At 35.2% G+C, this 27,434-nt stretch overlaps 4 protein-coding genes across 9 annotated transcripts; 2 read left to right on the top strand and 2 right to left on the bottom strand.

Moving 5' to 3' along the window:
* Positions 1 to 183: 183 nt before the first annotated feature.
* Positions 184 to 3,373, bottom strand: LOC7454322 (protein OSB2, chloroplastic). Of its 2 annotated transcripts, XM_024600656.2 has the most exons (6): positions 2,902 to 3,373; positions 2,478 to 2,616; positions 2,315 to 2,396; positions 2,120 to 2,226; positions 1,633 to 1,798; positions 184 to 660 (listed from the first exon to the last, which is right to left on the bottom strand). In XM_024600656.2, exons 1-6 carry the CDS (start codon positions 3,258 to 3,260, stop codon positions 650 to 652), a joined length of 864 nt encoding a protein of 287 aa, XP_024456424.1. In that variant the 5' UTR covers positions 3,261 to 3,373; the 3' UTR covers positions 184 to 649. The 2 variants fall into 2 exon arrangements, with proteins under 2 accessions (XP_024456424.1, XP_002306816.1); XM_002306780.4 differs by lacking the exon at positions 184 to 660 and having other exon boundaries at positions 1,429 to 1,798; positions 2,902 to 3,372.
* A 2,000-nt stretch (positions 3,374 to 5,373) lies between these two features.
* LOC7476882 (NADH dehydrogenase [ubiquinone] flavoprotein 2, mitochondrial) lies at positions 5,374 to 11,725 on the top strand. 5 transcript variants are annotated; one of them, XM_024601410.2, is made up of 11 exons: positions 5,374 to 5,543; positions 5,639 to 5,671; positions 5,787 to 5,852; positions 7,070 to 7,186; positions 8,430 to 8,507; positions 8,598 to 8,703; positions 8,818 to 8,864; positions 9,395 to 9,472; positions 9,577 to 9,642; positions 9,758 to 9,872; positions 10,600 to 11,725. In XM_024601410.2, the coding sequence occupies exons 1-10, from the start codon at positions 5,478 to 5,480 to the stop codon at positions 9,863 to 9,865; spliced, it is 765 nt and encodes a 254-aa protein (XP_024457178.1). In that variant the 5' UTR covers positions 5,374 to 5,477; the 3' UTR covers positions 9,866 to 9,872; positions 10,600 to 11,725. The 5 variants fall into 5 exon arrangements, with proteins under 5 accessions (XP_024457178.1, XP_024457177.1, XP_024457176.1 ...); XM_024601409.2 differs by lacking the exon at positions 10,600 to 11,725 and adding an exon at positions 10,133 to 10,508; XM_024601408.2 differs by lacking the exon at positions 10,600 to 11,725 and adding an exon at positions 9,972 to 10,048.
* On the bottom strand, positions 11,370 to 16,919 carry LOC18099657 (transcription factor UNE12). Its single transcript, XM_006383622.3, has 6 exons — positions 16,301 to 16,919; positions 14,798 to 14,917; positions 13,820 to 13,885; positions 13,156 to 13,221; positions 12,164 to 12,241; positions 11,370 to 12,074 (listed from the first exon to the last, which is right to left on the bottom strand). The coding sequence occupies exons 1-6, from the start codon at positions 16,640 to 16,642 to the stop codon at positions 11,844 to 11,846; spliced, it is 903 nt and encodes a 300-aa protein (XP_006383684.1). The 5' UTR covers positions 16,643 to 16,919; the 3' UTR covers positions 11,370 to 11,843.
* Positions 16,920 to 24,142: 7,223 nt separating this feature from the next.
* LOC7476880 (tryptophan synthase alpha chain) lies at positions 24,143 to 27,335 on the top strand. Its single transcript, XM_002307587.4, has 9 exons — positions 24,143 to 24,570; positions 25,079 to 25,225; positions 25,298 to 25,363; positions 25,649 to 25,757; positions 25,944 to 26,020; positions 26,486 to 26,563; positions 26,725 to 26,802; positions 26,939 to 26,998; positions 27,104 to 27,335. Exons 1-9 carry the CDS (start codon positions 24,388 to 24,390, stop codon positions 27,236 to 27,238), a joined length of 933 nt encoding a protein of 310 aa, XP_002307623.1. The 5' UTR covers positions 24,143 to 24,387; the 3' UTR covers positions 27,239 to 27,335.
* The last annotated feature ends 99 nt before the right edge of the window (positions 27,336 to 27,434 follow it).

The raw sequence follows: 27,434 nt of genomic DNA, 5'->3' as shown, positions 1-27,434 counted from the left end.
AACACTAGCCCTGATTATGTATAACCTTGAGACAATATGTAGAATAAAATTGTGAAAGTGACCTTCAGCACTCTATGATCTGTATGATTTCGTCTATCAAATATTGTTTCCAGCATATTCAGGAGAATGGGGGTTAAGTCCAAGCAAAAACACCCGTTCAAGCACTAATATCCGAGATGATCATTTATAAAGAAGTTTGCATCCCCCTTCTTTCATACAGAAAACAACTGAAACTTGGTTTCCATGAATGTACAGAATAATTAATTGCAGAAAACTTTTCCTCCTATTGCCGGAGAAAGAATTCCGTCCAAGCCAGGTTGCTTCAACGGGCATTACCCAATAATATAAGCATGCATTACTAACATTCAGATTGAAATTTCATGTTTGTCAGACCCAGAAAAAAAAAAAGGGAATGCGCATGTTTATAGCTTGGCAAGCTTCCATTTTAGGTGGGTAACAAAATCGAACTAGATGATGTGAGAAACACATTTCAGTATTTCTAACTCGTCATCAACCATGACTAGAGAGATTGTTGATAGGAGTATAAAATTCTCTGATGCACTCCCATTCTAAATGATGGCTTAGGAAGACACAACAGAGCTGCTGCCAGCTCCAGTATTTCTGTATTATTAAAGACTTGCTACCTCTATCATACTTCACATATGATGAAAGAAAATTGCAATTAGAAAAACAGAGGCATCTATACATCATTAATGATTCTAAGAACTGGCTGCAATAAATACCAAATAAGTCATAAATTAACGAAAATTTCTTGTGTATGTTCTAATTAGAAGCACCACCTTGCGTGACAGAATGTGAACGATCCATACAGAAAATAAAGTAAGCAACATGGATACAGAATATAATATAATCGTAGATACAGAATCTGATCATAAAAGGGGGTTGATTTGGTAAAACCCACTCAAAGCAATCAAGCCCGGTCCTCCACAGATATCAATCCTTACTAGAAAAAAAAACTAACTTAAACAATACAAGATGCTAAGCACTTCTGTACATACATATAGTCAAACACAGCTAGACAGCTTGGAGATTTAAGCGATTGTGAAATGACTACCTGGAGGCTTGGAGAACAAACAACACTTTGGGACTGCAGTATTGAAGTACAAAATGGCAGGAAATGAATCTTACGATTATTGTTGTTGGTGTTATGGTTAACTTCACTTCAAATTCCTTGGAATGTTTACATAGAGAATATAACACAGAAATTTCATAGCTCTACACCATACTCCTACTACACTTAGCCCATGGTGGTAATAGATCAAGTTGAAACCGAGTTGGATGGATTGAGGTTCAACAAAGCACTCTAGCACAAACACTAAATAATCTCATCTTGCTTAGAAAATGCTATATGGTGCTCCTGAATAAATCCCCAGGGAATTACTTTTCCATGTTGGACATATTTCTCAATTCCAAAACAAAGAGCATTTTATAATGACAAGAATGTTAATTCATGTTCTAAATGGTTCAAAAGCCACAGCGAAACTTGCAACTCTTAGACAACATAGATTCTACATTACGTAATATACAAACAAAACCTATTTCAGCTCTTCCAAAAATCACATCAAATGAAGAGGGAATCACTTAATTAGGACAAGGAAATGAAATCATCACCAGACATTGAACTTTCATGCAACCTAGAGTCCTGATCTTGAAGAGATCCCATTTGTCCGTCCAATATAGCTAATTGGGACTTCACCCAAGGAGGATTGTACCTGCCTTCAACCCACAAAGCTTCTCCAGTGTCTTTGTGCTTGAAATCAGGATACTTTGGGTTCCTCTGCAAATCAAAGAAATAATGTTAATCATATAGGAATATATAACAGCAACCAATCAATTTCAGGTCCTCATTCACTATTAACAAGGGGCAGAGTAATTCAGGCCTCTTGATCCATTTGCATAAATGATTATGAAATATAACATAAACTAAATATGGATTAACAAAGCAAGATCCTAATGCATGAGGGAATTTTTTTTCCCAGCACATGCAGGCACAAAATGATCATTGCATCAAATGAGCACTCGAGAACTTTCTAAAAATAAATTGGCAAGAAGCACATGTATGCATGCATTTTTCCGATTCATTAGCCGAGACGATTACCTTATCTTTCCTGTTATCCCACCACTCCAAAGGATTAGCAAAAAAAGCTTGCCACCGTTCTTCCATGGAACCCATGTCATTTGCAGTGTTGTTACCAAACTTACTACCTGCAGGCAATTATATAGCAAATAACATTACCATCCACACCATAAATTTACATTCAAAATCTTGTTTCATAAGAGATATGTGATTTACCAGCTGCCGTGTTATTAAAGTCGGAGTCATATAATCCTCTTGAAGAGCTTCTTTCAATAAAATTCAGCTGCTGGACAACTACCTGCTAGAGGTTCGAAGAGATAAAAATCCATTTGGACCAAAAAAAAAACTAGCACAAAAACAGATATGACCATCACAGAACCTTGTAGTAGGTCTGCAGCTTCCCTTCATCATTTTCAACTGAATCTGTGATCAATCGACCAGACACGTATATTTGGTGGCCTTTCTCTACATGCTGAGAAGAAACTTGCGCCAAATCATCCCAGAATGTCAAATTGATCCTGCGAAACAAGCATTGTCGTTCTCATAAAATGTTTCTGAGGCACTTTATCTGAATTCTGTGAAGCATTTAGAACAGCGTGAAGCAAACTGCAAAACTAGTAAAATCACAGGAAAACAGGAAACAGATGTGTGACAGAATCCTAAGATGATTTTTTTGTTTTGTTGGCATGAAAGAATACTAGGCTACGCAATCGCAACGATAAATAATAAAACTACAAAATTGAAAATGTTAAATTTCAAGACACCCAACTTTATTTATGTTTTAGACATGAGCATTTCCTTACCAGGAGGTGTCATTTGCAGATTTCTTGACAGCAAGTCGTGTCCAGGCGACTACCTTGCCGGAGGGGAGGTGCTTGATTTCTACAGGGGTCCCAACGATCCCGATGAGGTGCACCGAGTTACAGAGCTCCTTGTTCCATTGAATCTCAGCCGGTTTAGCATGCGTAACCGCTTGACTGTACTGGTTATCTCTATAATCAGCGGAGCATTTCAAGCTGCGTTGGAAATGGGACCTCTTCGAGGAGGAGGTGAGAGGGTTCAGGGACAAGGCAGGAGTTTTGGTGTTTGTGAGGGGGGGGTTCGAAATTGAAAAAAAGAGGTTAGTTGCTGGTGATAGTGCTAGTGCTTGCTCTAAAGCCATTGATGAAACTCTTAGGTCTTAGTAGTACTTATGGTAATGGGTGGCATTGAAGCGGTGGGTGGGGTTTTGAAAGTGCCTGATTGTGCAAATGGGAGGTCTTTTAAAAGGTTTTAGTGTTTTGCAACAAAAATATATTTCAAGTGTTTTCGGCTCCTCTCTTCACTTTTGGATTCTGGCCATCCCCTTCTGTCGAGAAACAAAAATAAAAAGGGATGGGCTGGGATGGTATGGGCTGGTGTTAGTTTATGTATTGGAGTTAGGCTTTCTCATGGATCCATGCCTGTAAGGTTTTTCTTTTTCTATCGCGGACCATTTTTTAGCTTTTAGCATTTCACTAAAGCGCGCGGGTTGGATAAAGTTTTTATTCAATAAAAAAAAATGAAAACATTTTATATGTTTTTTACATGGAAAAATCTAAATTCTAGATCAAAAGGTTTACGTGTGCATTTAATTATATAAATTGAGAAACAATTAAATATCAAACTGAAACAAATAACCAATAAAAAAATAAAAATTTTGAAATGTCCAATTGAAAAAAAAAACAGGAAAAAAAAAAAGCCTAGGGACACCTAGGCCTCCAAAACAAAAGGCTCAGGCTTGTAGGTCTACGTCATTCAACGTTTCTGAACTTGTTTAATTTATTTATTTATTATGGGGTATATGACTTGTCATCCACCCCCGGATTTTAAAAAAAAATTACAAGCAACTTTACTGAGATTCCAACTACTAAAGGTTGTTGGGAAATCAAGACGAGAGTGTTTTACACCTGAAAAAAAATCAATTTCAATCCTATTTTACCTAAACAGCAACTCATTAATTCTAAAAACAAAATCCTATTTAAGGCCTCAAACAACAATAAAAAAAAAACTTGAAAAACTAAAATAAACCTCAAACAATAAAGCTTTACAAACTCATATTTACTATCTAATACAAGGTTAAATGCAAGAAAACATATAGAATAAACTTCCATGGATTAATGAGAGAGACTTAAAAATAAAAAAAAGAGTTTATGATGGCCAAACCTAGTTAACTCATTAACACTGCAATAACAAGATATTTAACTGTTTGATTAGACTTAAATTCTTACATGTGATTCTATAGGCATTTCTCCTCAAGATAGCCACCACATCACTAAATGGATCATTAAATCTTTTAGAATCGCATTTTGAGCATTAATGCTTGTGTTTTGGTTGATTTTATTATTTTCCCGTGTTTTTTTAGATTATATGTTTTAATTTGGATTTCTTGTTTATTTCCTTTATATTTTTTTTTATTTCTAGTTTTCTAGAGTCAGGGTTTTTTGACATGTTTTTAGGGTATTGTAAATCTTTTAATATGACCTTTGCCATGTATTTTATTTTTTAGAAAATAAAAACTATAAATTAAGGGTTCATATCTACAACTTTCTTCGCTCATAAAATCTTTTATGTTTTTTCTTGTAATTTTTGTGTTTTCATTAACCTACTTAGATTCTACATGCATTGTCCTCTCTTTTTTCTTGAATCAATAACAGAAAAATAAGAGTTTTTTCACAATCTTACTTTACCAATAATTTCCCATTATTTTATAAATAAATGAAACACATGAATAATATATATTTTTCTTTTATATTCAAATACTTTATAGCAAGGTAAATGACTAAAGTTATTTTTTTATATCTAGCTAGTATCATAAATTTAATTTTTATCATGAATACAATATAAATATTTTTATTTAGTTAAAACTATAACTTTTTCATGATCATTTTTATTTTAATGAAATAATATCAATATTTTATAATTATATCATCATAAATATAAAGTATCAAGACGACTTGTAATTTTATTTTTTTACAAGGAATAGTTGTAATATGTTTTATTAGTGAAAAAAATTCATTTTCATTCTCAATAAACAATTAAAATTTTAATTTTTTCATTAAAAAACTGAAAAAGAAAAAAATTAGAAATGTAAAAAAAATTGTTTTATGGCACCAAGCACACATTCTCAAGTTTATTTCCTCGCATGGTTCATGGGCCGGGCTTTAAACAACCCGTATCCAGTAACGTTTGTGCATCCAGATTTTAGAAGAGCAGGGTAGGTAATGGGCCAAACGAACTCGCCTACTACACGCTGATCGTCTTGTACACACACCTTTAAACAACCCGTTTTCTGGTAAATATTCCCCCCACCCCCAACCAAATCGTCTCCACACTCCACTGAGCTCAGCGTCCTCCGAAAATGCTAGCTCGTATCGTAGCCACGCGTCTCCTCGAGATCCGTCAGTCTCTCCGCTTAACTCCTCAGGTTTTTTCCTTCGATTTCTTTCTCTCTCGTTCTCTCCGCATCCAACCACTCGCCTCTTTTGATCTCATTTCTTTCCGTTTCTCTCATTTCTACAGGCATCTCGATCCTTATCCACTGCATTGAACTACGTAAGTACCACTCCTCGCTGCTACGAAATCATTGATTTTCTCTGCTTTTGATTCTTACAGTATATATAAGTTTTTAAATTACTGGTGTGCTTAACGAAATTGGGGTTTGGTGCAGCACATTGATACTGCAGATAACAATCCGGACCTTCCCTGGGAGTTTTCGGCCTCGAATAAAGAAAAGGTAATGTGATATATCTAATAACATGAAGATTTGCTCATATTTTTCCGCTGGTCTGTGTAAATGTATGTTAATTAAATGAAATTTCATCTCATTTTACATTTATTTCCTGTAAATCGCGATCCTTTATGCTCTTAAACTATTAGCAGTAATCAGCGAGACAATTCTGAATTTAGTGTATTATAAGCTTTGGCCTGGGTTATTTAGAAACTATCGGGAGTGGTGAGATGAATAGCCTTGTTAAAACTAGAGCCAGGTCACGAAGGTAATAAATTCGTAAAGTTGCCAAATCCACCATTATAAAGATGCTACAAGTCTGGTCATTGAAATGGGAGTAATAGGTTATAAATGCAGGCTCGGAATTAAATGCATTGTGCATGACATTGGTTGGTTACAGGAGACTTTAGCAGAGATGATAAGTTGTCGGTATGTGATTGGCGATGCGGCATATCATTTTGTGGGACTTGCTGGCTACCTTTGCTATATCTTCTTTTCCTCTTTGGGAATAGGCTAATCTCTTTAATGAATTTTTATTACTAGGAAACGACCCATCAAATTCACATTTTTCTATAATCTATGGTACGCGGTTCTACAGTGACAAGAAAATGAAAAGATGTGATCTCACAAGAAGTTGTGTTCTTTCCTTTTGGCATGCTGATGCAACTACCTTTTTTTAGGAGCCAAAACTCTGCATTACTGGATGATAGCGGATTATTTGCATTTAATGGAAGCAATTTTGTGACCATGCTGATAATGATGTCATCCTTGTTACAAGGAAGAATGAAAACATAACATCAACAGCTTATACCTAGAATTCTGTATACCACAAAGGCAACTATTTACATTCTTCACTTATGTTGGGAAAAAAACACTTGCCAATTCACCAAAAACTTTGCTATTTATAAGGATGCAACTTTGTTTCCTTAAAGCAGCAGTATGAACCCAGCATAAAGTGGCTACTAGATGTGAGGGTTGCACTATTAGTGTCAATGGGTGAGGCATTAGCCGTGTATTCCTGTACCGTGGTACCAGGGGCAGTCAAGCAAAGTACACATGCTGGCTCTTATAACCCTGGAATCTCGATTAAATAGTTTGTCTCCTGCAGATCTTGAATTCTCAATAGAGAACTTCCTTAACCAAAACATTGATAGTATCTCTTAGCAGATTTTCTTTTAATGTTTAGATGTTAACATTTCATTGTTCTTAACCTCTGATGTCAGGTTAAAGAAATAGTATCTCACTATCCATCCAACTACAAGCAATCAGCAGTTATTCCTCTGTTAGATCTTGCGCAGCAACAGCATGGAGGGTGGCTCCCTGTTTCAGCAATGAATGCAGTAAGTGGACATGATGCTTGAAAATTAATGATTTTAATTCACATTATAAACTTCTAGTAGTAATTTTGAGCTAGTTTAGTCAAGAGCAGGGAACTTAATGGCACATTTGATATGTTTGTGGTAAACAAATTATTAGTGGTTAGAGTTGGATACATACACATCATTGCACCTTTCTGTTTTAGTAAAATGCTATATAGTATCAGATGATGTTGAACAGTTTGTTGGTTGCTTGTCTGTTGTTGAACCATTTAGGGATTACATTTGGTTTGAAGCTGGGTTAATCTGGTCTCAGTAATCTTTTTCTTCTTTTTTTCATTTTCTCAACATAAAGTTTCCAACGGCAATCAAGCTAAAATAACCCTCCAAAATCAGGTTTTAGCATTATTTTCATGTTTAATGTGCTATGTTGTCATTTAGAGACAGATTCCCTGATGGTAAGCTAATGGAGAGCTAGAGAATGCATTTCTTAATCACTGAAGCATTTGGATAGGAGTGTCCAAAACTCAATAACTGATCATATTCTGTCATATCAACTAGCTATAACCTTGAGGGTTGGTGGCCTGGTGGGTATGCTCCTCGCTTTGTCAAGCATAGTTCGATTCCCAGGCCAGGCTATGAGGATCTATTTTCTAATAATTCCCTAGTCCTGGCCTTGATGGTTGATATTCACACAAGCTAGCCTAGGGATACCATCAAACCAAAAAAGGGAAAAGAAACCATGCATACCCATATGTTTTCTTGAAGGTTATACCTAATATTACTGTATTGTATTGGGAAAAAAAAAGCTAGTAGAATAGGCATTTAAGCTACTCTATTTAGTTTGAGGGTATTCTGTGCTTGGCACTTTGAACAGTATTCTTGTTTCAGCAGGTCCAACTTTCTCTCCGTCCCTCTGTTCTTATTCCTAGAGTAAAACATTATATGACATGCAAAAGAGGTGGTATCTTGAACATAAATGGATAGATTGGTAAAAATTCAAGTTGGCCATGAATTGTATCATTTGACATCAAATAGTATACAATTTATCATTCTAAGTTTTAGAGATATCTGGATTATTCTGTTAATATAATCAGATCTTGTTTGGCCAACATGTATTGCCAATTTCTTTTTGTTAGTTTTTAAACTTTTTTGTTGTAAGTATCAGATTTTCAGATATCTTCACATGGCTAAAAGAAAGCTAATCTCACTGGAGTGCAGACCAATAAATGATTAACAGTATCCAAATGTTTCGTGGATCCTCTAGGTGGCTAAGGTTATTGAAGTTGCTCCTATCCGTGTGTATGAAGTCGCAACATTTTACTCAATGTTCAACAGGTCTCCGGTGAGAAAATATATCTTTTTCTACACGTTGCTTTCTCTTCATATACCTAATGCAAATTGCGGCTTACTGCCTCTTTAATTGGTTTTTCAGGTGGGCAAATATCACCTATTGGTTTGCGGCACAACACCATGTATGATACGAGGTTCACGGGAAATTGAAGATGCATTACTGAAACACTTGGGAGTGAAGCGCAATGGTGAGTTCCAAATAACATGCTTGGCTTCTTTCACATTACGGTGGATCTCATGCTATGTAGAATTTGACTTGAGATTTGGAGAATAAGCCCTGACTTTGAACTTTTAAAGTGCAGAAGTAACCAAGGATGGCCTTTTCTCTGTTGGAGAAATGGAATGTATGGTGAGTATTTCTTCATCCATCTTTATTAAAATGAGCACTGTTTTCCTTGGGTAGTACTTGAATCAGGACTCAATAATTGGAAAGAACTACATCCATGCTGGTAGCTCCAATGAAATTTTTGGAAAATGGATTTCAATGTGGTAATTACTAGATGTACTTGAAATCTTCAATATCCAATTTAGCAAATACAAAAAGTAAAACTAGCACCAGAGATTACCGGTATTTTGTTATGGATTATCCGGTTCTATTGTTACACATATTACTGTTTGAGCGCTCCTATCCAGTGTGTTAACTGCATGCCACTCGTTGCCACACTCATGTAAGGGTACTAAAAGAGATCAAATGCAAACATATTGATTAGCTTAGATTGTAAAGTCTCTTGCCATCTTAGCATAGAGATCGAACCCATATCTTGCAAGCAATTGGGGGTCAAGGTGAACATGAATGGAGAGATACAGGTCTTTTATGATACTCTTGACCATCTTTTGTTATCAATGCATTGTGAAATATCAGTTGTGTCCTTTCTGCAGGGATGTTGTGTAAATGCTCCTATGATTACAGTGGCCGATTACTCCAATGGATCTGAAGGATATACTTACAATTATTACGTGGGTCAATTATAATCCCTTTGTTTCCTTAAAAGTTGAGAATCTGTGTATTCAGATGATGTAAAGCTTTATGAATTTTATGTTGGCTTTCATTTTAATTGCAGGAAGATGTTACTCCGAAACGAGTTGTTGAGATAGTTGAGATGCTAAGAAAGGGGGAGAAGCCACCGGTAAGACTACCGGGCAGGGGATGAATTCTAATCCTTACTTTTTCCTGGGTTTTTCTCTCTCTCATTTGATTAGCATTATTATTGCTGTAAACTAAATTTTTGTTATGCATTCCAGCATGGCACACAAAACCCAAAACGCATTAAGTGTGGACCAGAAGGTGGAAATACTACTCTGCATGGAGAACCAAAACCTCCTCCATGTCGGGATCTTGATTCCTGCTAAAGCTACGGTAAATGTTGTCTCAAATAACACAAAGCTTGGAGTTTTTCAGGCCTACTTGAGTTCTTGTTTTGTTAAAGCTTAACCATTTTTTGTATTTTCTTACCAGCATGGTTTCTGGTGGATGTTTAAATCCATACAACCGCTTATTTTAAGTAGTGAAATGGTATACAGATCATTGTTGTCCTTGGATTCACATAAATTCTGTAGGTGGTTGAATACTTGCCCTCGTATGGCGGCCACTGAAAATACAGTTTGTTGTTAACGCAGGGTATGCCAAGGTTCATAATAAAATGTTATTCTGAAACTATCTCTAAGATGTTTCTTCAGCACTGCGAAAAATAAAATAAAATCCTGAAGATAGCACGAGTCAGATTTTGTTGATTCTGAAGAAAAAGGGGAACCCAGATTTCCCGAGTTTACGTCATCCAGAGGTCCATATTTTTTGACACGAGGATCTGTCGCTTGTCCGCAAGCATTGTATCTTGATTTCTGAGCTATCGCAGTGCCCTATGGTAGCCAACTGGGTACGCCCATGGGATGGCTGTTTGTTCTCACTGACGTTAAAATATCCTTTAGCTATAACGGACGCTGCCTCTCCTGCATCTGGAGCAAACAAATAGTATAAACGATCCTAAATTATTATTTTGTCAGTTTTGCTATATCGACATATCTCCTCCTTAAGTGCTGATAGCGTGACTCTGTATTTGATTGATATCTATCCATTTTCGTTGTAGGATATGGAGATGCAGATGACCATGTTAGGTATGAAGCGTGGATGACCAAAATTCGGATATAGAACGATAGATATGAACACATTTGTAGAAGTTGGATATAACGTGCAAGTGGTGGCTCGCTTCATCCGTCGCAGTTGACCAACCCTCTTCTGGTTTGGGTCAGAGACGGATGGATTATGGTCAACGAAGGAATTGAGAACTGAACCCGACAAGCTCTGTAACCACAACTCTTTAGTTCCAACGAGGAACGAATGCTGCTGACTTCAATCTATCTTGTTACCAGCCGTGGGTGCGCATCAGATTCACACGCATCGAGTGCGAACACCGTGTGGCGTCGCGGGGAAAAAGACCAACAAACATCTCATTTGCCTAAGCATTATATCATCATGCTACGCGGAGCTCCGCAATCTTCTCCCACTTAAATCGGAGTCCTCTTTAAGAAATCTGTTTCCTGTCCTCCAAGTACACATACGTACTTGGGAGTCGGGACATCCTGAACGAGCATTTTATGATTCCATTAGAAGATGCCTTCGTTGGCTCGAGGCCAGCTAGCAAAGTAGCCGGTTTAGGAACAGCAGCCTACCCAAATCACCCTTTGGATCTCTCTCTCTCTCTCTCTCTCAAATGATTCAATCACCATTAATGATTTAGGAGGAAAAGAAGTCAAATGACCTTTTGAAACACCACGCCCGCACCCTCCCTGAACAAAGTAGCACTGCTATCATTTTCTGTTGGACTTGAAACACCCAGCATATTGAAACAACCAGACATTATTCAATTCTACCTTTGCATTCCATTTACGCTGAATACACTATTACAATAATGATATATTTATATAACCCGTCAGTCTTGCCTCTTTTACAAGGTCCCACAACCCACTACGAAAAATTAGAGCCCCATTACAAAAGCGCTTCCATCATTTTCCACTTCCCCACCACTGATTCCAAAAGAAGAGCATATCGAGTAAGCTTTGAAAATTCTCCTCTCACTTGGACTTGGCAGGACAACAAGGGCCTGCCTGCATTTTTTTAGGCATTGACATCGAACCCCGTTTGAAAAAAAAAAGGCTGGAAAGAAAAGGCAAAAGCAAGAACTATGGCATCTGACTTTGATTGCAATTTGAAACTAGGGGAACATTTGATTGTGGGGGTTGAAACGTGACAAATAAGACGTGGGACCCTAAGCATTTGGTGACTTTACTCTTTTAGACAGGACCATGGGATGCTCCCCCCCTTTCAACGGTTCTATGATGGGGGATTTGTTTCTGGCTTGACAATAGTAGTGGTATCTGGTGGTTGTGTATGGTAAATGGCCGTGGCTAGTGAGATGGGCATGATGCAAAGAGCCTTCGATTGAAGAAATTGCATGGCAGCGCCAACATTTTCCTCCATTAGCTTAGCTACCTGCCGTTCAGTGCCATCATTCGACCACTTCTCCCAAGCTGGTTGGTTTCTTCCTCCTTCGCCAGTTTCATCCTATAATTAAAAAGAGCAAGCTCAGCTGCCTGAATGCTAAAGTGAAGGAAGTGAATTATCCTCCATAAACACTATCTTTTCTTTATTACCTCAACTGATGATAGTGGGATGTCCGTTACAAGTGGTGCGACAGCACCAGCTCCGCCCAGTCTACTCATGCTTAATACCTGTTAAGTTAATGACGAGACATTATTTAAAAAGAAAGTTTCCTAACAATTTGGTGGCACTCCATTTCCCAATTAATGAGGTATGCACTCAATAAGACATTGAATATTCAAAATTTTAATTGCACAACATCAAATATTTCACCTTTTCCAGGCAATCTTCATTTCATAATTTTGTCATCTATTGTGGAGGTATTATCAATCATCAAAATTTATGAGCATCCAAATCTGCCCCAAGGAAAGAAGACATAACTTGCTACTAATTTTTTCATAAAAGTACCATCAGCAGTTCAAGGCACAAAAAAACTTGTTTCACATTTCAGAAATTTAAATACCAAAGAACACACACACACACACCACAAGAGAGACAAAAGTGAATTCATAATTTGGTGTGGAAATGACCATCATTATTCTAAACAAACAACTCACACCACCAATAATTTGGCATAAAAGTCTGTTTGGATTAGATGAAAGAAAGGAGTTGCTAAAATCACTAATTGGTTCGGCTATCATTAGAACCTTGACTGAGATAATCAATTATTCACAAACATAAAATAAAGTAAAAGGGGGGAAGGAGTGAATAAAAAACCCACAAGAGAGACAAAAGTTCATTCATAATTTGGTGTGGAAATGACCATCATTATTCTAAACAACTCACACCACCAATAATTTGGCATAAAAGTCTGTTTGGATTAGATGAAAGAAAGGAGTTGCTAAAATCACTAATTGGTTCGGCAATCATTAGAACCTTGACTGAGATAATCAATTATTCACAAACATAAAATAAAGTAAAAGGGGGGAAGGAATGAATAAAAACCCTCTAGACTCTTCACAAACACAAGAATATTAATGTTCACCACAAAAAGATCAGCTGGATAAGGATTGTGAAACTGAAACTGGAAATTTTGGTATCATACCTTTACTTGAAGCCTTAAAAACTTCACATAATCCACAATTTCATCAAGCATGGTGGCTCGATCCGTCTGTACAAATAAATTATGCATAAATTGAGGATTGATTGAGAAAGAAGCAAACATTATGCTTAGTGAAACTTCCTTTCCTCTAGTCAACCAAAATCACTCATTCTATAGCCATATTCCGAGAACGTGCACCTATAAATCCCCACCTACAAACTTGAGGAATCAAGTTGATGAAAGCTTACACGCCATATATAAAAAAAAGCCTTTTCTCTTCCCTTCTAATACTTATCACAAGTCCATTTTTTGACTTTCAAATACGTGTTTCATTCTCAATTACAGCACAGAAATGACTGGAAATCTAAACCAACAATTTTTTTTAACTGAAAACAGACCACAGATTTGTGACAAGGATGTTGTCATAGTATTTAAAATCATTAACGTCGACTCACACAAGCCCTTCTACTTTTTGAAACAACTTGATTTAGGCAAAGAACTATTAACTTGGTTGAAAAGAAATTGATCTGTACTTCGTTAATTATTCAAAGTTTTCCTTCCAACAAAGAGGCAAGCACGAAATGCGAAATAATTTTCCTACAATATGGAAAACAAAACCCCATTCTGCAAGAAAATTATGAAATGACATAAGAGAAAAGACACTGACCTTGTTGACACTAGGAACCAGCTCCTGCAATGCCCTGATTCTTTCGGCTATTCTTTCTCTGCGCAACTGTGCCCAAAAGGGAAAAAAAAGATCAAGAATGATGGAGCACTTTCTAAGGGGAAAGACAAATGGAATCAAAAGATAAGAAAAAATGAACTTATGAGCCAGCGCCTCAGTCCTCATCAAGTCTTCAAATACTTATCATATACACCAACATTTCGTTTTTTATACCAACTATAAAGGTTGAATTAGTCAAAATCACATGCTAACATGCCCATCCAAAGAAAATAGTGTAGGAATACTTTTCAATTCAACACAATATAATCCATGTCAAAACCTTAAGATAAGTTGGTTCCCAGCAGGATTGATAGTAATGACTGAACTAGTAGATTCTAAACCTCTAATCTCAGTTTAGATAACCCCCTCCAACCAAGCATCAGTCCTGTTGACAGTTTCATAAGATCATAAACATCACACAGATGGACTTCTTACTAGAATTTTCTTTTTTTTTATTGAAGGCCTTTTTACCAGATTTTTCCAAAGAGAGCGGATAAGATTCATCATAATAGGCTTATAAACACAGTATTTTAGCCATGTTAATCACCAACCAGCTGTATTTAGCAGCCCCAAAATACTTGCATTGATTGTTCAGTAACAACACACATTAATCAAGCAACAAAAAGCCTCCTTTGAATACAATTGCCAAGCCATCATCCAAATAACATTTTTAATGAACAAAATAATTTGAACACAAACAGGAACCTATATTTTACTCCTTAACAAGAATGTTAAAGTTGCAATCCCTCTACTCTTCTCATTTTACTTTATACTCAATAAGGAACTACCAGTGTCTATGATTTTTCTAGAGACATCTGTAGTCTTGACAATATTGCATTATTTCTACGGTTACCATTGTAGTGCATGCTACATTAACCTATTTCCATGGTTCCATTGCTGCACATTCTACATTAAGCTTACCCGTTCAGCAATACTGTGTGGATCTGTGGCTTGACCTCGTCTAGCCCGTACCCTTGGGCGCATTGCTGGTGGATGCGGTGCTATAGCAACCGTTGTGGGCATTGGTTGACCATGAAAAACCTGCAGAAATACAAGAATCTCATCAACAAAGACCGAGATTACAGGAAATATATCATCAACAAAGACCAAGATTACAGGAAATATAGCTATTTCACCAGCACTGCTACATCCTCCAATCCCAACCTCATAAAGGTGCAAAAGAAAAAGAAAAAGAAACCAAATATGTGTGCATGAAAGAATAAATTTCCGGACAACAGCTAATCAAGTGAGAAAAGTTAAACATCAGACATAAAAAATCAAAGTTATTGTGAAAACACCAGAAAAGAAAAGCGGCATTAAGTATAATTTGGCAATCACTAGAAAATATTGACCAGGTGCTTATTGGCATAGATTGGCAATAATTTGAAAGATCACAGCACATAACATATGACCACACATTGAAAGTTTTCACCACAGGATTGGACTAGAACAAGGTGAACCCAGGTCACAAACTTGAGAGGTGTATCCTGACCAGCTATGACACTGTTACAATTGTTGATTAGATGAACCAAAGAAAATACATGATTCTTATTAAAGCAGAAAAACTGATTCAGTTGACATCATCTGAACACTTGAGTGGATTTCACTCGAGCAAAATCGAGTTTCTTCTGTTGTCAATTTCAACTTTTACACGCATTCCCCGCTCAACTTTTCCTTACATGCCAACTCCAAAGGCTGATGATTTTGCTAGTTAGCCAGTTGTCCAATCCAGTAAAACCATATCCCACCACACCCCAAATTTTTGACTTCCCAAGAAATCATTTTTCAACTCAAAAATGTTTTTACCTGTTGCAATTTCAAATCAAATCAGCCAGCTACAATGTTTAGCTGGAAAACACCAGAGTCTTTCTGCTCCAGCACCCCCGATGCAATTTCCACTATATTACATAATTTTCCTTACTGACCATAGTCATACAAAAAAGTAATTTTCAATTTAGAGCTAGAAAGAAAACTACAATAAGAAGCATTTGTATTTAAGTGTATCGTAGTAATCAGTCTTAACTACTCAAAAGAACCGACAACAGCCAGCTTTGTATTCTTTTCCTTGTCAAAATACACACATCTTGGAATCTCACAACAGTAAACTCCAAAGATCAACCTACTTTGACGTCTCTATATGAATTCTTTTTCCTCCTCCCTCCCTCTCTCTCTAGACTCTAATAGAAAGAACCAGAAACATTGAAGACATACAAGCAAAGATTAAAATAAATAATAATTTATCTAGAGAAATTAAATTGGTTTTTGAATCATAGATTAATTACCATGCTTGCCTCAGTTTTGCATGTCTTAAGTTTCTAAATTAATAGTTTTAATAAAATCAGAATTTCCTTTTCTTTTTTTAATATTTTCGCTCCAACGTTAACCAAACTAACACCGAAAAAAAAATAAAAAACTTTCACTCACATTTTTCGCTCTACCATCAACAATCTCATCACGGAACCTTTTTCCACTCCCAGACGCCTCCTCGGGCTTCAGAAACCCTCCCTTCCCTTGCTCCAAGCTAAGCCCCAAGGGAAAGCCGTGAAACCCGGCGCTTCCTCCTCCAGGAGCACCGCCAAGGTCGGAGATGTGGCCGGAACCATCACCGGAGCTAAGCTGAAGCATCATAGAAGCTTGAGCAGCAGCGGCGCCAGCCAGGCCAGCATCGGCTCCAACCAAACCGGCTTCAGCCGAAGCAAAGTTAGGCATCCCGAGGATTTCCTGGAGGAAATCGTCGGTTGGAGGTTCGGTTGGATTATTGGCCATTTGGAGTTGGACTCGGAGGAGTCGAAGTGAGTTGAGATAGCGAGTTGGGGATACAAAATAGCATCAATTTACATGCAAAATCGTTTTAATTGAGAGAGTTAAGGACTGTTTGGTTACCTTCTTCTTTCTTTCTTTCTCTCTTTTTCTTTATAGCTAAGTACTTCGGCTTTCAAGGTTTCAGCTTTTCGCTTTGCTTTGGTTTGCTTTCTAATACTAGCACAGGTAGCCAGTGACTAGTGAGGAGTACTGAGAGCGGAGAGACAAGGCGAGACAAAAAGGAGAGGCTTTTATCCTGCTTAAAAATGTTGTACTTTATGTAAAAGGGATCGCATTTCCTCGAATTTACATTTCCAGCCAATGGTTATCCTTTCTGTTTGGGGTTTGGGATTATTGAGGAACGGTGTCGTTTTTCTCGTGTTTGTGTGCCCAAATGGCCCCTGCCCAGCAAACCACCTCCCCAGTTCCTTTATGGTGCAAACGTCCCACGGTCGGAGGATATTAAAAAAAATAATAAAAAACTGAAAGCGAAGGTGAAATCACCGGGCATGCATCACTATTATTTTACTCTTTCCAAAAAAAAAAAATATGAATTTATTATTGGAGGTAATATAATATTTTTCTAGTGGCAACCAGGAACATTTTCTTTTTTTAAACGATAATAGTGTAATTACTTATTGGATTATTTTTTATTTATATTATTTAAATTAATGAAATTTATTAAATTTAATCGAAATAATAATTTGAGTCTTAGATTTTTTTAAAAAATATTTGCATTGCCTTAAATTTTTTTATATTGAAAAAAAATTGAACGACAGGACCCTGTCTAGTTTTTCTTTGGTATGTGAAAATTTATGAAGTGTTCATAATTTTTTTAAATTTGGATGAATTAAATTTCATTATATCTTTAGTTTGGCATCGCCAGAATCTTATTGCTAAACTAAAGAAAGAAAAAAATGATGCAATATATAATTGAATTTTTGTTTTAAGATTTATGGAAACATAGGTTTAGCTCCATGGTTCTTTCTTAAATCCACGCCTTACCCCTTTCAAAGTTTTTTTTTTTTTTTTAACAAACCTTTCAGAGTTTTGACCTTGGACATTCCAGTAGAAATTCCAAATTCAAACCGTCTGGCGTCCCCTTAGTCATAAAGCAACTACAATTTATGACTTGTAACGGACTCTTTGTTGAATTCCACCTGATATCGTGATATTAGAATTTAAGGTTTTGTTTATTTTTGTATTTTAAATATGTTTTGAAAAAAATTAAAATTTTTATATTTTTTTGTTTCAAATTAAATTTTATTTTGGTGTTTTCAGATCGTGATGATATCAAAAATAATTTTTAAAAAATAATTTTTTATTATTTTAATGCATTTCTGAGTAAAAAATATTTTAAAAAACAACCACAACCATATTCTTAAACACACTAAAAAAAAATTGAGGAAAAGCTCACTCTTCACGGGTAACGTTGATATATACCATAGCAAGTCAAAATATACAAAAGGAACCATCAATTTTTTTATAAAATGTTTTACATATTGTTCCTGAATACGTACCGCACCCTCTTTTCTTCTAGTGTGTTTGGTTAGAAGTATAGTTGCGATTGTTTTTCAAAGTATTTTTTACTCGGAAATAAATCAAAATAATATATTTTTTATTTTTTAAAAATCATTTTGAATATCAGCACATTAAAATAATTTAAAAATATTAATTTAAAGTTAATAAAAAATAAAAAAAATTAATTTTTTTTTAAATATTTTTAAAACATAAAAACTAAATTATTAGTAATTTCTCATTTTGAATTTTATGCTCGGCAATAAATGTGGAAATCTATACCCTTTTGCAGGCCTGTTCAGTCCAGGCCAGCTTATGCGGTAAGAGCTGGCCAGGGCCCAGGGCCGATATCAATAGAAAATAAGAAACCACTATGTCAAAAAGTTTAGAAAGAAGAATGCTGTTCTCTGCTCGCAAACAATAATGGACAGGAGAATGTACAACGAGAATAAGGGCAGCAGTGTGGTCTTAGTTTTTTAAAAATATATATATTAAAATAACTTTTTTTATTTTTGATATTAATGTATCAAAAGTCAAAACTACTATAAAAAAAACTAATAAAAACCTATGTTATTTCAAAATAAAATAATTTTAAAAATATAATTTGAAACGTAAAAATAAATAGATCTCGAACTTGTTTGAAAGTGTGATAAAAATTATTTTTTAAATATATTTTGTTTGGAAATACATTAAAATATTTTTTTTTAATATTAGGAAAACCATCTTAAAATACTAAAAATATATATTTTAAAACTAAAAATATTTCAAAATCACGGAAAAACTGGTCACATTCGAGGGGGAAAATCTGACAAACAAGAGAATAGGGAGTAGGAACAGAGAAAAGATGAGCGCTCTGTCAAGAATTCGGAGACAATTCTGTGCACCGCACTACCAGAATGGGCCGTCAGAGATCAGAATGTTATTTCACCACCTTGACGGCGGGCACAAGAATTAGTTTTAGAGTTGAAGTATCACAATTTGGAAAACATAGTAAATAAAATCAAGTCGGATAGCCGCACACTGCAGCACTTGATAAATTATACTTCCTGTGCTGCTCGGCAAGAACACTCCCATAAATTTAAACAAAACGCCCTCCATTTACATACAAGTCAACAGAAATGACAGCGACCGTATACAAGAAATAACTGACCGTGCAAGGATGCATGGATAAGGAGCCCTCTTTGCAAATTTATGAAGCATGTACTGGAGATGTAAGCATAAATCAGAGTCACATGCAACAACAATAAAAACTGCTATTAAGCATATACAATAGGTTTAGGTAGACAAAATAGGAAGGTAAAGATGCAGCTACAGGCATGAATTACCTGGAACAAAAACTTAACGAAGTAAATCAAAATAAATTATCAAACTTGATTTTTAATAAACTTGATGTTGAAGGATAAAAATAAAAAATAAATAAATTAAAAAAAACAAAAAATAACTCGAGTTAACCCGGGTTAATCTGTCAAACCCGCGATCCAGGTTATGAGACTATGATGACCCAATAGAAAAACAATTAAGACAAATTATGAAGATTAATCTCCAATAAATCTAATATTGAAGGATGTAATTGAAATTGAAAAATTAATTAAAAATGACAAAAAAAACAATTCGAGTAAGCCCGGGTTAACTTGTCAAACACGTGACCCGAGTCACGAGATGAGAATAACCACATAAAAAGCAAACCGAAATAAAATCATAAAATTCAATCCCCAATTAGCTCAATATTTAATGATGAAATTAAGAAGAAAAAAAAAGTCAAATAGAAAAGGTAGGAAGAAGTTCAAGTAACCCATGCTAACCGGTCAAAATTGTAATCCGGATTATAAAATTAGGATAATCATAAAAATAAACTGAAAAGGAATTATGAACTTCACTCTTTGATAAATATAATATTGAAAATTAAAAGTGTGTGTGTGTATATATATATATATATATATATATATATATATATGAGTACAATAAAATCTTCTTTTCTTTTGGGGTTTTTTGGGTTCATATTCCTTACATGATATAAAAAATAATACTCGCACACATTTAAGGCTGCATTTGGGATCAAGGTTTCGCAATCGCAACCTCAACCCTAAATAGTGCCTAAATTCAATAAATTGTTAACATAAAACTCTACCCGTATAAAACAGCACAAATATTTAAAGGTTAACCTATGACGAGGAGGTTTTGAATCCAATCATAGCTTGTTTTTTTAAAAAAATTAATTATAGTCATCAAACATGACTTGATTTGGTGAGTCAAACTTGATATCGGCTAATTCAAAGTCTAATTTGGGTTGAATTTATTTGAATGATTTGGTGGGACAACTTGTAATCTATTTAACTTGGTCAAACTTAAATAAAACCCGATCATATCAACATTAAAGATTTTTTAAAAATTATTTTTATTTAAAATAATATTATTTTAGAATAAATCTGAATTGATCCGGTTATCCATAACCTGAGTTTTAAATTGGATCAAAACCCATAACAAGTTTGATAATCGAGGTTTCAACATTTAATTCTACTTTCATTTATAAAACATCGAAGGCAAAGGATGTTGAAACAAATTTAGTTAAAATAATGTTTGTTTCTTATAAAATATTTCAATACTAAAATATTCTTCTATAATTTTCGTGTGAACATTATTTTATGACATTTAGCACCTCATGATGAAAAAAAATTACAATGATAATATAATAATGATGTGTTATATATGGTGATGAATTAGTGATGATAAATGAATGATTATTATGATAATAATAATAATGAAAATGGTTGAGTAGAGACAACAGGAGTAATAAAGTGATGAGTGGCAATGCAAAAATGGTGATAGTAATAGTAATAATGAGATGGTGGTAGTGAAGGAAGTTGAAATAATTTGATAATATTATAAATGAATTACTATTTTTAAAATATTTATACTGCATTTATTTTATGCAAAACATGCTTATGTAAAATATTTTTCTAATTTTTTGATGTTTGATTTGATTGAAAAAATAAGTTTGATTTGATTGAAAAAATAATCAATAAAAAATATTTTATAATCAAATAAAAAATATTTAAAACACATGAAAACCATCTCTAGTTCTCGAGAGATAAAAATATTTTACATAACTATCTTTGTCATCAAACCTTGATCTCACCGCTACTTAATTTCAATCATGCTCCTTGTAACACTTATTTTTTATATATATAGACCAAACACGAAAAATAATAGGAGATTTTATTAACATTTTGAGAAGCCTGGATTTAACTAGCTTAAGAAACCATTGAATGCCCAAAAATTCATGTGTCATGAAACATGGTTGGGCTTAGCCCAACCGTTATAACAATCACAGAGAATATTCTAGGGTGAATTATTCATTGAAATTACCCCACATCTTTTATGGTGTATTCAATGATCTCAACTTCAAGACCACGCATGCTTTTTCTTGGGCAAATTTTTTTGGGGGAGAATATCGACTTTTCCTGGAATAAATACTGCACAAAGTCTCCCGGGGGTGTTGATGGAGGACCCTCCAAATATCAAGTCGGTACTAGGTATTTTTTATATGGCAAAAGACATTAATGGAAGTATTAATGAGCTTTTATGAAGATAGAGAAGAGGAGAAGGAAGAAGATGGAGAATTCAGGAAGAAGAAGTCGAGAATGTATTTTGTCTCAGAGTATAAAGTTGTTTTTTTCCCACTTCCTATCTATTCATGCTTCCTTTTATATTACCTGACTTGACTTGCTTTATGCAACGTAGGAGGGATAGAGATGTAATCTTGTAATAGTAAAATAATATTATTCTACTGCTCGTGCCATCACATCTAATTAATATAAGTATAAGTTGTTTGTTCGTATTTAATGGTATTATGATGGGCATCATGATTATCAATCTTGGCTCAGGGTATGGGGGTCTCAGTGTAGAGTGACCCTTCAGCTTCACACTCAATCTAAGGGATGTTGGACTTAATTCACGCCCCAAGCTCAAGAGATAGCTGGGTGTGGACGCGTCCTCGCCCGGGCCCAGTCGTGGGACTGGGCGTGGACGTGGAGTTCGACGCGGTCGCATCCGGACCTGATCATGCAACCAGACATCCGAAAAGACATAATCTCATTTTGGGTTATGACTTTCCCGTGTTATCTCTTAAATGAGGTTGATTTGAGAAATCATGACCCATCACCTAGCCTTAGAGAAAAGCCAAAGTTATAGGCTTGGTGTAGAGAAAGAGCCCAATGCTATGAGTTTAGCTTGAAGGAATAGTTTAGTTTTTATAGGCTCAATCTAAGATTGAATTATACTTTCCTTGCATCCTTGATGTATAAGAGTTCTATAAAAATCCATCATATTTTTATTAATATTAATACTGCATAAGGGATACATTATAACAAAAATATATTTTCATCACAAAAAAAACCTTTTACAGGTTTCCAAATTTATCGAAGGGTCTCTAAATTTATCAGATAAGACCTTTTACAGGTACTGACCATATAGATTTATCAAACACTAGGCACCAACCACCTTGGTTAGGGATTGAATTGGATTGTCAGAATCAAAATATTAAGCGATTATCTAATACATAAACATTGCCCCCAAACTACTTGAATTTTTTGAGATATTATAACATATATAGCCAAAACAATGAAACATAGTAAAATATTCTTTTTATCTAAAAACAAGTTATTTTACATCAAACATAGCCTTAATAAGCTAAAAATATTTTTCTAAAAATAAACAAAGATTGAAAACTAATTATAAAATATTTTACCTTGACTATTTTTTAAAATATTGTACAAAAAATTAAGCACAAATAATAGTGGAACCATTCTTTTATAAAACATTTTACACAAAGTAAATATTCCAAACTAAATTGTCCCACTCTTCCTAACTCAACCCTAATCAATTAAAAGCCTGGTTAGTATTATAATAATAGTTGTTTTTCAAAGTGTTTTTTGTTTTAAAATATATTGAAATAACATTGTTTTTATAAAATTATTTTTAACATAAATATATCAAAACAATATGAAAGTACTAAGAAATAACTTGAAAAAATAAAAAAATAAAAAATTAATTTTTTTTTAAAATATTTTTAAAATATAAAAACAAAAAACAACATGGTGTACTAAAAAACACTTATGAATTGAATTTCTAACAATGGCGATGCTTAGCGTAGCCTCTGAAAAAAATAAACTCTTGCAACATGCTGCGACTGAAAAAACAAAAACAAAAAACAGCAGGACCCTCAAACCTCATTCCCTGTTTCTCACTCGCTATTGCTGTTTATGCTCTAAACGAATCAGATCCCACCAACCCTCCATCCGCCAACCCCTACTCCAGAGGTATCATGCCTTGGATAAGATTAAGTCATGTAATTACTCTTTGTAAAACATTGATCATGTACATGCATATACACACTAAAGAATCTCATCAATAATCCTCAAATACATGCACATACACTTCTTTTGAAGAATTCATTGAGATGTGCAAACGTCACCTTCTTCACCCCCACCGAACATCACTCATCACATAAATGAGGATACATTCTTATTATAAGATTTCCAAAAACAAATTAAAATAAGTGTTTAGTATTGAAATAATGGTAATTTTTTAATTTTAAAAATATATTAAAATAATATTTTTTTAAAAAGTTATTTTTAATACCAACAAATTAAAACAATAAAAATATACAAAAAAAAATTTAAGCAAATATAACCTTAACTTTTAAGAGCAACAAACAACATAAACCAGATATTTCAAGAATACACACACCAGTAAATATTCACATGCATAACATAAACCTGATTTAAATTAGGTTTTAAGTTCAACCGGAAAAATATTAACCCGGTAAAACAACCTAGTTAACATAGTCACCGCAGCTGTGAATTGTACCTGGACTGAACCGAGCCTTAACCACTGATCGAACCTTTCCTTTTTTGGGCCACATTGTATATCATTGTCGAATAACTAGTTGTCACGTTATCTGAGGATTTGAACAAGACCTGATACTCTTCGAGGTTTCCGATAACCCAATGTGAACAAGGAGCGCTGGTGCCTATATATTCTTAACAAAATCGAATCTCTATTCACCATCCAAAACTAACCCTTATTAAAAAAACTAGAAAAGCCATATCACAGTACAGCCCCTTAGGCCCGCCCGCCGGCACGCCAAACCTTTTGTGTCAAGATAGCCCTCTCGCTGTGCAGTGCGAGTAATGGCTGTTGCCCTGAAATCAACCCCTTCCTTCCTCCAACTGAAGAAACCGGAGACCTATTTCATCGTTCGTAATAAACCCCCTATCGTTTCAACCAGAAGGTTCGCGCCAATGGCGTCTCTCACTGCAACCCGAAGTCTTGGTATAGGAGAAACATTCTCCAATCTCAAGAAACAAGGCAAAGTAGGTACCGCTCCCATAGTAAATTTTTGTTATATGAGGGTTTTGTCTTGATAGTTGACGTGCATTTGATATATATATATATATATATATATATATATATTATTTGAGTAGATTGATTTTGCTTGACATGTTGAATGGGGGTTGACTTGGATATTGTTTGCAGTCTTGGCAATTTACTCCATTAGCGGAGATTAAAGTTGCACAGAGGAGTCTCTGTGTGTTAGTATCCCTGTTGAATCAAATATTTCTACTGATTTCTGTGTTAGCCATGTCATAAGTAAAGATGGGAGACTAGAGGAGCTCATTTGTGTTATCAATTGATAATATTAGAAGATGAAACAACTTTTTACATAGGTTGGATTGAAGTATTTGTGGGGTTCGGGTTGCGAGGAGGGGATTGGATTAAGAGTTTTGGTCTGGAAAATTTATTTGGATGGGGGAAACTGGCGAGAGGAAATGTAATCCATTTCTCATAATGTTGTTTTGATAAGGGTGCTTGTGTGTGAAGGTGGCGCTCATTCCATACATCACAGCCGGTGATCCTGATCTTTCAACAACGGCAGAAGCCTTGAAGTTGTTGGACGCATGTGGATGTGACATAATTGAACTGGGTGTTCCTTACTCTGATCCTTTGGCAGATGGTCCAGTTATCCAGGTATGATTATAAAGTGGTTGCTGGTTGGATGAATTTTCATATCCATTTTTTAATAGGAGTCTCTTGATTTAGGCTGCAGCTACACGCTCCTTGGCTAGAGGGACCAATTTCGAAGCAATCACATCAATGTTAAAGGAGGTAAGGCCATTATACTACGATGCTATACTTCTACCATGCTGAGACAGATAGAATTGGTGGATTGGTGGCACTACTGAATTTTTTTTGAAACTGCACAATTCCTTTTGTCATGCTATTAATTGCTTAGATTGCAATTAAGCATAGTTTGCTTGAGCATATGGTCATAGGCAAGTGAAGAAGTGACTGCCCATAGAATAAGCATATAGTATCCCCATTTACAACTTTGTTGCCAGTTTCTTTTATTATTTGAATTTCCTTATATTGATTCAACTGTTGACTGCACAGGTGGTTCCCCAAGTATCGTGTCCAATTGCATTATTTACATATTACAATCCAATTCTAAAGCGTGGAATTGAGAAGTTTATGTCCACTGTAAACGACATCGGCGTGCATGGTAAATGGAAGGTTTATTTTGCAGCACCTAACTGCCTATTTTAATGATCTTTATCATGCCTGAATGATGTGGGAAACGAGGATCAGTGTGCGCATTACTAGTAGTTTTTTTTTCTCCGTTTATTTTTTGTGAGTTCTGGGTGATGTACAGCATTACTATATGCATAAACCTATATTGGTTTTGCAGGACTTGTGGTCCCAGATGTTCCTCTGGAGGAGACTCAAGTTCTGAGGAAGGAAGCTGTCAAGAATGGGCTTGAACTGGTCTGTCTCACTTCATATTTCAGGATGATGTATTTCCATTTTGTCTATTAATACTGCATGTCCCTAAGGAGTTGATATAAAGACACTTCATTTCCTTTTGCTTTGCCAAAAAATCTGAAAACATGTATACTAGTGGCAATTGATTGTAGAGTTGGTGATAGTGTTATAAAAAGAAAAAGGACCCTTTGCTTTTCTCTTTGGAAAACATAAGTTGTTTGTGATGTATTTTTAATCTAAATCAACACCTTTACCTCATTGTTATTATGTTGATGGTGTCTGCTGGTTTTCATTAAAAAAATATTTTTGGTTGTGTGATAATTGAAGCAGGGTACCTTTCGGTGGTGAGTATTGGTTTTCGTGCAATTTACCTTTTGAATTGTCAAGCTTATATGTAGAGTGGCTCGTGAAAGATAAGCATCTACCATGTGTTCACTGTATCTTACTTTGCACCTTGGTGATGCACAGGTACTTCTTACAACACCCACTACTCCAACAGAACGAATGAAAGCCATTGTTGAAGCGGCAGATGGATTTGTGTATCTTGTAAGAGCATTTTAGGAGTTAATTAATCTTTTGTCTTAATCTTAGTTGAGTTCTGATATGAACAAAGATGAAGTACTCAATGGTTTGCCATCATTTTTGACATCTCCATTTCTTCTGAATTGCTATCTTTTGTGACATTTCCATTTTTTCATTAATTATAGGTAAGCTCAGTTGGAGTTACTGGTACTCGTGCTTCTGTAAGTGACAGAGTTCAAACCCTTCTCCAGGATATTAAAGAGGTTTGTCTTTATAATCAGATTTCTTTCACAGGGCCCTCTATTGATAGGTGGCATTGAGACAATTATTGACTCCTTCAGGATGTCTTTTAGTAAATGGCATTACACATCCCTCATTTCAATCTTCGTTTTATGACAGACAACAACCAAACCTGTAGCTGTTGGCTTTGGCATATCAAAACCAGAGCATGTCAAGCAGGTTTGTCTTCAAAACCTGTAGCTGTTGGATTTGGCATAATGTAACTTGATGCCTATAGATTGTCTTAATGCCGTGTTAGTTTGGAATTTCTTTCTTTTGTAACAGGTAGCAGGATGGGGTGCTGATGGTGTCATTGTTGGTAGTGCGATGGTGAAGTTGTTGGGTGAAGCAAAATCTCCCGAGGAAGGATTGAAGGAACTAGAGAGTTTCACCAAATCTTTGAAAGCTGCGCTTCCTTGAACACAATTTTTTGGGATGAAATGATAGCTTGTAACTCATATTTTCAACAGCGATATGCATTGAAATTGAATAAAATGAATCATGTTGTTTACCAGCATGGACGTTTCCAGTGTCTTCAACACCTCAAGCACTTTATATAAGTTACTGCCAGGGTTCTGTTAATTCAATGGAAAATCCACGAGTTTTTCTATCAACC

This window comes from Populus trichocarpa, chromosome 5 (assembly GCF_000002775.5).
Source record: "Populus trichocarpa isolate Nisqually-1 chromosome 5, P.trichocarpa_v4.1, whole genome shotgun sequence".
Lineage (NCBI taxonomy): Eukaryota > Viridiplantae > Streptophyta > Magnoliopsida > Malpighiales > Salicaceae > Populus > Populus trichocarpa.
The sequence above is the reverse complement of the archived record's forward strand: the minus strand, read 5'-3'. Positions and strand labels throughout refer to the sequence as shown.

Coding starts and splice junctions, on each gene's coding strand:
- LOC7454322 (XM_002306780.4), bottom strand. CDS start 3,260: ATGGCTTTAGAGCAAGCACTAGCACTATCACCAGCAACTAACCTCTTT. Junction 2,617..2,901: donor TCTGCAAATGACACCTCCTG/GTAAGGAAATGC, acceptor CTTGTTTCGCAG/GATCAATTTGACATTCTGGG. Junction 1,799..2,119: donor GGGATAACAGGAAAGATAAG/GTAATCGTCTCG, acceptor TTTGATTTGCAG/AGGAACCCAAAGTATCCTGA.
- LOC7476882 (XM_024601410.2), top strand. CDS start 5,478: ATGCTAGCTCGTATCGTAGCCACGCGTCTCCTCGAGATCCGTCAGTCT. Junction 5,853..7,069: donor CGGCCTCGAATAAAGAAAAG/GTAATGTGATAT, acceptor CTCTGATGTCAG/GTTAAAGAAATAGTATCTCA. Junction 8,508..8,597: donor CAATGTTCAACAGGTCTCCG/GTGAGAAAATAT, acceptor TTGGTTTTTCAG/GTGGGCAAATATCACCTATT.
- LOC18099657 (XM_006383622.3), bottom strand. CDS start 16,642: ATGGCCAATAATCCAACCGAACCTCCAACCGACGATTTCCTCCAGGAA. Junction 14,918..16,300: donor TTGATGGTAGAGCGAAAAAT/GTGAGTGAAAGT, acceptor GTATTTCTGCAG/GTTTTTCATGGTCAACCAAT. Junction 12,075..12,163: donor TCCCACTATCATCAGTTGAG/GTAATAAAGAAA, acceptor TTTTAATTATAG/GATGAAACTGGCGAAGGAGG.
- LOC7476880 (XM_002307587.4), top strand. CDS start 24,388: ATGGCTGTTGCCCTGAAATCAACCCCTTCCTTCCTCCAACTGAAGAAA. Junction 24,571..25,078: donor ATCTCAAGAAACAAGGCAAA/GTAGGTACCGCT, acceptor TTGTGTGTGAAG/GTGGCGCTCATTCCATACAT. Junction 26,803..26,938: donor TTCTCCAGGATATTAAAGAG/GTTTGTCTTTAT, acceptor GTTTTATGACAG/ACAACAACCAAACCTGTAGC.